Source organism: Salminus brasiliensis, chromosome 1 (assembly GCF_030463535.1).
Source record: "Salminus brasiliensis chromosome 1, fSalBra1.hap2, whole genome shotgun sequence".
Taxonomy (NCBI): Eukaryota; Metazoa; Chordata; class Actinopteri; order Characiformes; family Bryconidae; genus Salminus; species Salminus brasiliensis.
In genome coordinates, this window is record NC_132878.1 from 88,714,657 (window position 1) to 88,728,826 (window position 14,170).

Genomic DNA, 14,170 nt, shown 5'->3' on the forward strand with positions numbered 1-14,170 from the left:
TTTAGGGACTGAGAAATAGGATTTATACAGAATGGACTATCAGTGCTAACACGGCAGAATGCAGATATACATCTTTCTCCAAATCAGCTCTGAGTCTCCTTGAAGGTGTTGAAAAAAAATAAGATACACAGGACTTCAAAATCTTTGCTGCTTGTGTGTACAGTCAATACTAGGAACTAGGAAGTCTCACCGTTGTGTTATTGTTAATTTCCACCCGTTTTCAGACTAGTCCCGCCCTGGCTGCGCAGCGATTGGCTGGCGGGATCACCGGCCAGCGCTTTGATTGGCTCGTCCATAAACTACTAGCCAATGGTAAGGCGCGGAAGGCGGTGCTTGCCTGAATACGGGTGTGATTAAAAACTCACCTTTCGGCATCATGACAAAAGACCCACTCAAAAAAGGAGGCGGCGGCAGACGGAGGGTTTGTACCCGTTCAAGGCTTATCTAGGCACATCGAGCGGAGCTCCGTGTGTCTACCGACGGGAAGCAGAGGGTCTCTAACTACGTGTTTCTCCGCATGTGTCTCCTCGGCTCGAGTGGAAATCACTGCAGGTCCCAGGGCGTCTTCCAGCAGCAGCAGCAGCAGCAGCAGCAGCAGCAGCCCACCGGTAAAGGCTCCTTCCCCCCCGTGTTATAGGCGTCGTTACTCATAACAGTGGCCAGTGAGCTAGTGGTAGTCAAAGCTGGGCTATAGTGCTACATAAGGGCAAGGGCAGCGTTTAACAGAGGTTTGTGTGTCAGTGTCTGAAGGGTGTGAATTCACCCTTAACCTTGAAACTAAGTCAGAATATTTGATTTATTGATTTATTGATTTATTAGCTAAGTTCTAGTTCATTCTCTCCCATGCAGAAATACACTGAAGCTGCTCAGGCTGCTCCCACCGAGCTGCCAGAGTGACTGTTTGACCTTAACTGGCTGCCAAAAAGGGCTTTAACAGCTTACAGCTAAGATGTTGTTTTTCAAGCTGCTAGACTACTGTGCTCCAGTGAAGGTAGATATACCTACCTACCAGCGTATAACCAAGTCTTATAAACCTCAAAATTAAAAAAACAGGGAAAAAAGCAGCTGTTTGCTGAGCTTATTTCAATCAGCCGTTTTGGCAGAGGTGATAGACAGGTCTCTTGACTCAACAGAGGCCTCTTTGTACCCTCTGAAAAGGAGTAGTCACCTTAGTGGACTTCTTTATGAGATGTTTAGTCTGCTGGATCGGTCTAGAACTCAACTAACAGTATCATGTGAATCCCTTCCCTTTAAAAGGTGCCTGGAAACACACAATAATGCCAGGTGTTGGATTAACACGTGTAGGTGCAGAAATGAAGACCTGCGGTAGTCGTTTAACGGTGGTTCTTCTGTGACGTCCCTCAAAGAACCATCTGCAGCATCTTAATGTTTGAGTGTAGGGTGGTGTAGTGGATAACACCACAAGTTCCTGTGTGGCAGACTACGCTTTGATTCTTTGGGTGGGAGAGCACCCCACACAACACCAGTCCACGGACAAGACTAAACAGCTGTCTAACCTGGTGCTATGTAAGTCACTCTGGATGAGAACGGCAGTAAATCGCTGCTGCCCAGTGAAAAACATGCATTTCCGTTTATGCTCCTTTTTAGTTTTCTACTTAGTTTTAACCCTGTAGCTGCTTCTGTATGCTGTGTAAATAAGTCTGGATGAGCTGACCAGTAGAAATGCTCTAAATTACTTCGAATTTGTTAAGAGTGTTTTTGCCTTCTCCTGTAATGTCATTACTTTGGAGATACATGTTTTTCATTTTTCATTGGACAGCGACGATATGTAGATGAAATGGTCCATTAACCAATAACAGTGCGATGCATAACCTCTCTATCATTTAGAACTTCATACAACATGCTGTTTTAACACCGCATCAGTAAATCATCGCAAAATCTTGTATCTCCAAATAGCAACTTCAGAGGAGAAGAACTTTCAGTGGAAGTCAATGTAACATTTTGGGAGCGTATCTATTGGTCCATTTGTCAAAACAAGAAACCAAAACGACCCAAAATAAAAGCTGCTAGATTCACATTATGTTTTAAATAAAAGAAGAAAAAAATAGACATATGTAAATAACCTCTGTTCTGATTGGCTGCCATGTATTGTGACTGATTTTAAAAGCAGCCTGGGCTGAAACACTTTAACCGTTCTAGTTTATCAGGATTGGGTGAGGCGAAGCTGCTGTGGGTCGAGTAGTAAGATATGCAAATGTCTTTGCTTTTGTGACGTTGCATTTATAATGTCTCAAAAACAAGAGATCAACTGGCTGCTTTGGCAGGTTAATATCTTCATCTTTATATTTATCTATTACGTTAGTATGATAATAACTTCAGTTTTAGTTTGTTCATGTGTTCAACATTATAAAAGCACAATATTTCATGATGACCATTGGCTAATATGTTAGCTTCAAGCTAATATACACTTACAAGTATTGTGCTTGAAAAACCATATCATTAATCAAACATAACATTAACACCACCTGCCTAAAACGGAGTAGGTCCTCCGTGTACCACCACAATAGACCTGACCATTGGAAGCAAGACTACACATAACCTTTTAGGCCATCCTGTGGTCATTATCAGCAGATCCTTTAAGTCCTGTATGTTGTGAGGTGGGGCCTCCATGGATCATACTAATGAACCTTTGGTGCCCAATGACCCTGACAGTGTCTTACTGGTGGTTTACTTTCTTCATCACTTTTGGTCAATACTGAGCACTGCGTACCGGGAACGCTGCACAAGACCTGCCTGGTGTTTTGGAGATGCTCTGACTCTGTCGTCTAGTCTAGTCAATATAGTTCTTGTCAAAGTGTCTCAGATTCTTGTGCTTGCCCATTTTTCCTGCTTTTAACCCAACACCTTCAAGAACTGGCCGTAGGACTTGCTGCCTGATATGCAGACCTCATCCCTTGCCACTGTATATGAAGATAATCACACTGTTAATGTTATGGCTCGTTGTATAATGAAGTAAAATGAGTACACTGAGTACATTGAGTTTTGAACATTTAACAGTATTTGTATAGTATTTCAGTGATGTGTTTTTAGGTTTTTGACCTTTTACCATATGCAGCTTTAGCTGGGCACTATAAAAGAGTTGAAATTCAACACTGGGGACATTTTACCGGAGGACACGACTGGGGTCACCAGTGACATGGGCAGACGTTTCAGAGACTTTCCACTGATGTGTTTGGTTGATGGCTGTATTGGTAGTAAATATTGATTATGCTTTCTGTTACTACTGTCATGTTGCTATGTTATCACTGTGGGAGAGGCGAGACTGCGGGAGATGTGTGTGCGTTTTAAGGCCGAGGTCATGCTGGCTCGGTTTGAGAATGACGCGACAGAAAGGCAGTAGTGCACACTCAAGTGTTAGGTTGTTGCACGTGCCCTATTGATCAATGGGGCTTGCAGAGATGCAGTGTATATTTAGGGCAGTAATGTTGGTCACATCGATTGGGATTGTGCTGGCATAAATCCACATGCTTACTTTATTTTGTTCCCGCTCTGCAGAACATTGTGAATCTGACACATTATTATTATTTTTACTGAGCTTCTATTATATGTATGGTACAGAGGCAAGCATATCTTTTATAGAAGACAGACTTCTTAGAACCTGTCTGTTGTACAGTATAATCAAACTCATTTGGTTTATTTTATTAGGTTATTTATATCTAAGCATGATTAAATTATTGTTATTATTGTTGTTGTTATTATTATAGTTCAAAATGCAGACGATACATGATCAGCTGTATTTCAGCTACTCATTCTGTTGGTCCCTTTCTTTTCTGTTTTATGGTGGCTAGGTTCCTGTAATCTAGCTTGATCCCAGATTATGGTATTATCAAGTCTGCCTATTGGGCCAAAGTGCCCGATATCCAGTGATTGTTGGTAGGGCTGCACAATATTGGGGAAAAAATTATATTTTCTTTTAGATTAAAAATTGTAATATTAAAAAGTACAGGAATTGTCACCAGATTTCTCCAGAAGTCCAACATATCATGATATTATGAATGCTTAATGTCATAATGTGTATGATATAAATTCCCATATGTGACATTGCATGTTCTGCAGTGATGCTGAAACGATTTACTGTGCAGCCCTAATTGCTGGCTATACTAGCGTATCGAGAAGAGCATTAGCTCTGTAGGCCACCATCTCTTCGGCTCCTCTGGCTAAACCTGTCCTGGTTACACTACAATTCGCTCCAAGCCTGCTTAGTTACAGTCAACAAACATCTGAACACTCTAACCGTGGATTTGTTTAGGCTTTAAATAATTGGTGCCTGTATTTGATGAGCTCACCGGACCAGCTATGTCATTCTGAGTGATGGTGGTAACCTTTTTCTTATCTACGAGGCAGTTTCTCTGTGAACATCTACTGTCTTTTTGTTGCTTCTGTTATCAGTGTGTTTGGCTCATCCAGTATCATACTGTAAAACAGTTAGCTCTCCATCTAAACCATGGGAGGCCAAGCAACGTTCAAAGCAATAGTAAAATACTCAGTATACACTAAGGGCCACACACGTTGCTTGAATGCTGTAGTTCCTAAAGGGGAATTCCACTGATATTTCTAAATTTGGTCTTGAATAGGTCAGTCGTGGAGAAGTAAACTTATTTAGAGTGGTTTAACATGGATCAGGGTTGAGGAGGAGGAGTTGTTTGCAGTGGTGGTGAATGGAAATAGATGCTGTAACACTTAAATTCCTTTAAAGCTGCATCTCAGAATTAGTACACTGCTTAATGCCTGAGACACTGTCTTAAGATGAGACCTGAAGCATGCATGCTCGGTAGACAGGTAGGTGCACTATATGGGCAAAAGTATGTGTACACCCTCCTAATGATAGAGTTGAGATGTCAACCACACCCATTGCCAGCAGGTGTATAACTTCAAGCAAATAACCGTGAAGTACTCCCAGAGAAACCTTGTGGGAAGAATAGGTCGTACCGAAAAGCTCAGTGACTTTAAACATGGCACTGGGATAGGATAAAACCTTTACCACAAGTCACAAGTTTGTTAAATTTCTACCCTGTTAGAGCTGCCCTAGCCAACTAAAAGTGCTCTTCTTATGAAGTGGAAGCCTCATGGAGCAACAACAGCTCAATGGCGAAGCTCTAGATCACCTGTTGAAGCGTGTAGTGTGTAAAAATCCTCGTATAGTGTGTGTCCTCTTTTGCACCAGTTCCAAACGTCAGTCCAGCACCTGTGCTTGACCTTGCAAGTGCTGTTTTTACTGAACAGGCACAAAATGTCACACCAGACACACACAGTGGAGGTTGTTGTAGTTGCAAAGAAGGGATCAGAGTCAGGGGTGACTCCATAATAATGTTTCTGGTTTTGGAATTGGACATCCAGCAAGTTCTCATTGGGGTGATGGTCAGGCGTCCACATACTTTTGGCCATGTAGTTTATATATGCAGGATGTTGCAAGCGAAATAGTTGCGCAGGCTTACCGCATCAACATCACTATCAAATCTGATGGGTTTGTATATATTTGTGTTGTCATCATGACCTGTAGTTCTGTTCACCACCACTGTGAAGAAATCTGTCTCCGCATGTCTGTCTACAGTGAACTTCCACTCTGCATGACTTTGTTTGCAGCTTAGCAATTAAATATGCAGAAATATGTAAAAATAGATGTACTGTGGTGAATATTAGTAATAAATGCAGTTGCTTATTGAATATTGATTGATGTATTCATTCAGATCATATTTTGTTGCTCTTTATTAAAGTCAGGTCTGTTGTGGCTTATAGATTTGTCAGCCTTTTCTTCCAGTTTTATCATGAACTGTTGTTCACTTCACTCGACAACTTGTATGCTCTTAAAGTAAATTTCGCTCTGGGTGGGAAAGGCTCACCACTGTGTGTTTTGGCCTCGGGCAGATGCTTCTCTGCTGCAAACAGTTCAGCTGCTCTTGTTGTTCACCGGCTTTTGTTGACTGTTCACACTTTAGAAACTATTTCCTAGGGATTTTCCAATATGGGGAAAAATGTAAGAAATTTAGCAATTATAGAGGATTATAAATGTAATGGTGGCTACGTTCAACCTACACACCTCATTAATCAGTTCTGCCTTTTTGCTCAGATCGGATTTGGCTCTGATCAATCTTGTTGGTTCATATTGAAGTGACCTCTATCAGACTATAATGTGAACGCCTCCTCCATTGTTGTTTTGCCGCGCTGCACCTGCTGGCTGATGATAGCAAGCGTACAGGCAAAAAGCTGCATGAAACCCAATCTGACCGTTCACGTTCATGCCACGTGCCCACTAATCGAATATGGATCCGATCTAGGACCACATATGAAAGTGACTTAAATCTGACTTGAAAAGAGCGGATTTGACATGTCCACACAACATATTCAGGCAAAGAAATCGGATTAGAGTCACTTCAGCCTGGCTATGTTCACATTACCAGAATAAATTGAATGTAGACTTTTTTGTGCCGTAATCCTGCTGCACTAAAATGCTATGTTTTTGGCGTTATGAATAAACGCTGATACTTTAACATTATACTTTGTTAAAGTTTTGGTCATGTTGTATCATATATCGCCATTTCTCTTAAGCATATCGTCCAGCCCTAATGACGGCTCATTAACCTCACATGTACTCTAAACAGCACCTGGAAAGATAACATGGGTTTTCAGTCTGGTAGAGAATGCTGGGTTATAAACGCAAGTTAGACTTCAGTACATGAGCGCTGCTTTCTGGAAGAGAGTAATTTTTGCACAAAAACTTGTATCTCCAGTTTTGTCCTTTATCTTTGTGCGATATAATTTGAATCTGGTAATTCTTACATTGTATCTCAGTTGAAAGATGAATAGACCAATAGACTTGGAATAAAATCTTTTTACATTAACCACCATTGAGAGTTACCATATATATATATATATATGTATGTATGTATGTATGTCAATTTGTAAGAGACAGATATTATAGATGTAAAGATGTTTGCCATCCATCTTTGCCTGTAAACTACTTAGCAGAAATAGATGGGGTGTTTTTGAGAATAGATACAGTATTACAAAACATAATGTTGATGATACTTTTATATATTGATATTTTCTTTCACCCCAACATAATACATTAGGCTCAGTTTTGCATAATTCCCTGGGCCTTTAACACATCTACCTTGTTTATGGATCGTTTGATTATAGGTGTGCAGTTTACTCTGTGCCAGATAAAGGAGTATAAGCTTCTATTACTTGTTAGCTACACTGTCCTTATATCCTCATAAACCTCAGACACTCAAAGCACTTGCAGACGCCTGGGCTGTGTTTAGTTGAATAGCCATGGTTTATGGCCCTTTTTTTTTTTTTTTGAGATGCGTCTAATTAACTATATTTCTAGACCTAATAAAAGCCTGCATCTAGCTCTCCGCAATTACCTGAAGAGGGGAGGAGTGGAGATATGAATTATGGTTTTCAAACAGTTTTATTAAAGGTTACTCAGCCGAACAGTAATTTCTCTAAGTACTTGCAAAGCATGCAATTAAATGGTCTGAGCACCACATTGTACTCATGGTCACTGTAATGCACTTTCACCTATTACATTATGTTTACCTACACACACACACACACACACACACACACACACACACACACACGCAAGCACCACAAAGGAGGCTTGTGTTCCATTTACTGACCTGCATCCCTCCAGCACACACACAAAACACAGACACAGACAGACACACACACAGATCAGGAGTGCTGCAGTCTGTCTATCGCAGCTGTTTATCCTCTTTCATTCCTCTCTGTTTTTTCCCATGCCCTTCAGGAACATGGAGGACATCATTCCCTCGCTCCTCAGACTAAGGGGCTGAACAGCAGCCTCACGAAAGCATACAGGCCATGTCCGTCACCACCATGGCGGATGTCTCCGATTCCCCTGTTCAGACAGAGGCTGCTGTGGTGCATTGCAAACTGTGTCTGAGCGACTGTCCTGCGCCAGAGACCAGCAGACTGCGCTCCTGCGGCTGCGTGTTCTGTACTCAGGTAAAGATGTAATCGCAGCTCAGAGGTGTTCTAAGGACACCTGACACAGTATCTGTATGATAGAAGACAGACTGCAGACAGCTCAGTGTCCTCAAAGCTTCAAAAAGGTTTCTTAGGGGCATAGTACTGTTCAAAAGTGCAGTATTCATGTAAAAGTGGAAAATTCATATAATTTATTAATAACTTATACAGCGTAGATTCAGATCTGGTAAACCGGGTTGTATAGGATACTTACTTGTCAGGATGGGAGATCATGCTACATAAATCTAAATAAAAACAAAAAATATATATACACTATATGTCCAACCCTATATGTGGACAACCTTGCTAATGAATGCATTCTGCTACTTTAAGTTGCACCCATTGCTGACACAGATGTGCAAATGCAAAAATGTCTAATCCCCGTAGAGAAGTATTGCCAATAGAATAGGATTCTCTGGAGCAGATAAACATGAACTAGTGCCTAATACCAGGTGTGGCCTAGAGGGGTAAAAAGACCCCCAGCATTGAGCTGTAGAGCAGTGGGACTGTGCTATCTGGAATGATGGTGCTCCATCCAATACTTTTGGGATGAGTTGGGAATGAGGTGGGATGGTGATAATGCAACATCCTGACCTCACTAATGCTCTTGTTGTTGCTCTTAAAAAATCTTGTAGAAAGCCTTCTTCCCTGGACAGTAGAGACAGATACTAAAATCAAGGGTATTTAATACCCTTGATTTTAGAAGAAACAATTAGTAAAAATACAGTATGTCCCAATACTTTTGTCCATGTACTTTATTATGTGAAGTTGCACAGTTTTATCATCAAAATACAATCCTTTTGTACAACCATGTGCAACAATTTTGATTATCTTATTAAAAACATTAATTTTGAACATTTGAATAAAATTGAAAAATAAATGCAGTATTTCTTCTCCTATAGAATAGAAGGCCTCATTATTACCGCCCTGTTACTGAAGACTGAGAAACTATTTTCCCTCTTGACAGAAACAAATGTACACGCTCCCATACACACACACACACAAACGAGCAACTGTGGTCTGTTGTGGGTGTGCAGATGCTTATCTCTGTGCCTGCGGTCTCACTGTACAAGGTCAAGAGGCAAACAGTAACCAGAGCACCAAGCACAATGCAGCCCTGTCTCACTTGTCTTTTACACTCCACGATTAAGTGTAATCCTCCTCCACAGGAGTGTCAAACAAGTTGCTCCACAGATTGCACTGAAAGGCGTCAGATGCTTTAGTTTGCTTGGGTGCTTTGTTTGGGTAATGTGATAAACTGGTTCTAGCAGTGAAGCAGGGTTTATTAATTGCAGGTCGTTGCCACCTCGTTGTCTGTGTGTGAGTAGATTGGTGCCATTGATGAGAACAATACAGTGAAACCGTCGTGTGTTCTGATTACAGTGCTTGCGTCAGTATGTGCAGCTAGCCATACATGACGGGGCTGGTGCTCCCATTACCTGCCCTGACCTGGCCTGCAAACACCCAGGACCTCTTCTGGACTCTGAGGTAACACACACACACACACACACACACACACACACACACACAAACACACACACACACACACACACACACACTCACACATACATTCAAATGCAGATTTTTTTAAAATTCTTTGTCAGGAATGTTAGGGCTGTGTGTTGGCAGGAACCTGGCGATATGATGCATATCACAAATTTTAGTAAAACTATCATAGTATAAAAAACACATCATCAAATGCATAAAAACTGAATAAAGGAACAGTGGGATGTCCTGATACTTCAAAATATTGATATTATTATCAATACTAACACCCTTATATATCCCATATGTTACACCTCTGGTCAAACTGCATGTATTGCTGATTTTCTTAATAAATGTAAAATCATACCCTTAATAGAGAAGACATTTGCACCTTTTAATGCACAATTACTGTTTATTTACTTAATTTAATGCACAATATAATACAAAAGTGCATTATTCATGTAAGTTATGATTTTTGTAATAGCTTTATACTGTCTAGATTTAAATCTGGTAAATTGGGTGAAAATAATACTTAAAAATGTCTTAATGTCTAGTATTGAAACAATGGGGCTGCACAATATATTGTCATCACAGCGGTCACATGATGCTCATTGTTTTGTGCAGTGTCAAAAAAAAAAATCTTGCTTTTTCAATAAGGTAACTTTGTTTTCTACTTCTGTTATACGATTCTTAACGTTCAGTGTAAGATAATGAAACTATTTTATTAGATAACATTTTTGATGATTTCCATTCATTTCTGGCCAAATATGACTTGAAATGTGATCAGATCTTCATCTATTTTAAAGTGGGGAGGGCCGGATTCCTGCTGACTTTTTTTGAATGTACTACTGGAAATATTTCGTTACAGTTATTGCGGCTCAAGGGAGTCTCACCAGGTACTTAAAACAAGGGCTCACATACTTCTTCCAGCAGAGATATTTAATGTTGGCTAATTTTGCTCAGTAAACTATAATGATTTGTTTTGCTTCTTTAACTGGGTTCTTAATCTAGTTTTAGGACTTGTGATTAAGATCTGATCACATTACAGAAAATATTTTTGCAGAAATACTATAGAAGATTGTGAAGGGTTAACAGACTTGCACAGACAGCACTGTATGTGGATTACATTGCATTACTTGACCACATTTATTCTTGATCTAAAGTGTCAAATCTGAATGTGAACTGCTTGTGTTTTGGATGCTTTAGATGATAAAATATTGGCTTATCTTGTCATAAAGCTCCAGTTTTTCCTGCCCAAGCTAATGCTTTTTTTGCCTTATGGTCAATCATATATTACAACGAAAATATCACAGGAATATGAAGCCGGTTCTGTTGTCTTTATTAAGGCTTATGTAACGTGTGAGTTTGTTTTCCGCTGTAGAACCGTGTTGCTGTAGTTACTGTTTGCACTGATGCCACTGTTAATTTCCTTGTTTCATACAGATTACCACTTTTGCCTCAAGTGATGAAGTCGAGCTTTACCGGCGGCTCAAATTTGAAAGAGGTGTGTATGTGTGTGTGTGAGCATCTTTCTGGGTTCTGGGTGTTCCTTATGAGCAGCAACTCCTCATAATTATATAATATAATGTACACAAAGCCTCCTTTGGTACACTTTAAACATTTAATATTTAATTTTGTATTAATTTGTATTTAAGTTTGTTCAAGGTGACATATATTTATTTAGTGCTTTTAACATATGCCACAAAGCAGCTTTACAGAGGTTGGTGTCTGAGCAGACCAGTGGCAAGAAAAAAACACTCCTGCCCTTCTTAATGTTTATGGAGACGTCTTTTAGTGAATACCTTCAGCTACTTGAAGTTGCACCTGTTGCTGACACAGATGTGCAAAGGCACACACATCTTCCATATAGGTGCACTTTGTAGATTTTCTGACTGTAGCCCTGTAGCACATTTATTAGTGCAGAGACCATTATAGGACCACCACTGACCAGATATCATTTGGGTGTTGGGTCCATCTTAGCACAGCAGTGACACCAGTGCGGTACTGTCAGATACTCTATGAAAAATATCAGTGTTTCAGACACTGCAATGGTGTCAAATTTATTAGAAATGCTGACAGTCATGAAAAAATGAGGACAAACCATGAAAAAATGTAAATATCTGGACATTTGTTCTTCATGCACACCTACAACTGAAGAAATAACCTTTAAAGAATCTGTAAAATTGAATAAAATTAACAGAAATGCAGTTGAAGTGTAAAATAAGAATCAGTTGCAGCACATCAGCTGCAGATGATTAGAACATGGTTAGAGGGGATTTTGGAGACGCATGTCTGACCGCAGACATTTAGTTTGGTTTGCTCTTGATTGTTGAAGTGCTATCACCATATACTCTCAGAGTTTTCAAACACGTTCAGAAAGAAGGTTGAAGATGCAGAGGAGTCTGGGAAGGCATTTAAAAAGATCTCAGAACAGTTAGAAATCAGCCGTTCCACTGTCCTCTAAATAATTTACAAATGGAGGCTCCATCAATCAGTGTCATGGGACCTACAGGTTGACAGTTGACATCAAAGTACATAATCTCATAATTTTTTTTTCCCTTCCATTTTGGTACTGCCAATTACCCACCCCTTCATAACTCCCCCTAGCACTAGCAATGCCCCCAACAGTAGGAGGGTAAGGATGTGCAAAGCCAGCCACCACCTCTTTTCCTCTAAGCTTGCCCTTTCCCAGAGGGGGGCTGATAAAGTAATGGTCTGCAGTGAAACTTGAAATTTGTAGATATATAATATAGTGTGGATACTTATACTTAATATAAAGATGAATTGTAAATGTATGTATGCTATATGGATAAATGTATTACGGTATACAGTTTAATTGCCACAGGAGTATATAATCAATTCCAGTTACCATTGCAACAAGTCAGTTGGTGACATTTCTTCCCTCCAAGGTGACAAGTGCATGTTAAGTAGCCTAGCGTGTAGGCCTGGAATCCAGCCATTGGCTGGGATTACATGAGAAAATCTTACAAGGCGACAGGCTTCACATGCTTAACAAGGGTCATTAAGACCTTTTATACATTATTCTAACCATAATAAATAATGTCATTTTCAACTTTCAGATATTAGATAGAAATCTGTATCCAGATAAAAATAGCATCAGTTAAATCTCATGTTTGCCTCATAAAGCTGCAAATTCTTACAGAGCTCTAGTTAGAATTGCAGCTAAACCAGTGTACAGCCAAACTGCACGTCATACTTCGCATTATGTAATTGGCAAAATACCAGCAGAGCAGCAGACAATGAGCTTATTCAGAATAGCAAAGCTAAGGTATTTCCCTGAACCACCAGTCCTGTCTGCAGGGCCAAAGCTCTCCAAACATGCTTGATCTCCTCTGGCCAGGGAGACGGAGAGCAGAGTAGTATCGGCTGCTAATGCTTGAGTTAATGCTGTAGCTAATGCCCGTCACATGTTGGAAAGTCCGAAAAGTGTGCATGCAGGCATTGCATCTGATGGGCAGACTAGGGGAAGTGCTGTTTTTGTTAACAGGGAAGTAGCAAGGCCAGCTGGTGTTCTAAAACATGTCTAGAATTTAGTGTTATCATTTTTAAAACAACTTAAATAATATGTAGACTGCAATTTATTCATTTATAGACATTTATAGATTTTTTTTTTCCCCTTCAAATTTGATTATCACCTTTGAAACGCAGAGTATTCTGACATTCAAAGCATGTTAAATTAATTATAACATCATTTTTTGACATGCAGCTTTCTGTCATTTGAGAAACATATACTTATTTTACTCACTTAAGCTATTTTATTACTCGTACACAACCAAGTGCTTGTGCAAAAAAAAAAATACTATTATGATGAATTATTCCAAACTTTTGGGCAGTTATAGAATAGTCTATGTAGAAATGGATGGAGACACACTCATGTATTTCAGGGTTAATAATGTGCATTAATGACATTGCATTTTACAACACTACCTTTTAAATATCTCTGTTAGGAGTACAATTGGACCCCAATAAAGCTTGGTGTCCAGTGTTGGACTGCCAGGCAGTATGCAGTGTGATGCCTAGTGCAGAAGGCGGAGTGGTGCCGGTGCCCTGCCCCATGTGCCACGCCGTGTTCTGTTGCAGCTGCAGGGAACCATGGGAGGACAGACACGCCTGTTCCCAGCACCAGCCCCTAGTGGTTTCACCTGCCAATGGCAGGTAAGTGTGAGAAATGGTATTAATATTAGAAATACTCAACATAAATTGTTTATATTCATCACCCTTTCTGTTACACACTTTCCAAACTTTTGTCTATACATGCAATTTATTAGACATGTCCTGATACAGTAATTATGCCACCCGAGCCTATCCAAGTTACTTAATGCCTTATTGTCTTCCCTGTCCAGTGGTCAACCCAGTTCTGACTCTGAAGCAGCCATCAAACAGTGCCCCAAGTGTGGAGTCTACATTGAGCGTAACCAGGGCTGTGCTCAAATGCTGTGTAAAAGCTGCAAACACACCTTCTGCTGGTATTGCCTGCAGAATCTTGATGTGAGTGTGCCTTTTACACATATTTCATTCCAGGAAGTTTAAATATGTAGAATCGTAGAAGCTCAAGCCATAAACCTTCTTGTGATTTGCAGGGCGACATCTTCCTGAGACACTACGACAAAGGACCCTGCCGCAATAAGCTGGGACATTCCAGAGCCTC

General features: G+C 40.2%; 1 protein-coding gene across 1 annotated transcript in view; it reads left to right on the top strand.

Moving 5' to 3' along the window:
• The first annotated feature begins 387 nt into the window (after positions 1-387).
• Positions 388-14,170, top strand: part of rnf144b (ring finger protein 144B) — a 33,053-nt gene continuing 19,270 nt past the window's right edge. The window contains exons 1-4 of the mRNA XM_072692286.1: positions 388-608; positions 7,778-7,995; positions 9,400-9,504; positions 10,945-11,005. Of these exons, the coding sequence (XP_072548387.1) occupies positions 7,852-7,995; positions 9,400-9,504; positions 10,945-11,005 (310 nt within the window). The 5' untranslated portion in view covers positions 388-608; positions 7,778-7,851. The remainder of the gene's footprint in view (positions 609-7,777; positions 7,996-9,399; positions 9,505-10,944; positions 11,006-14,170) is intronic.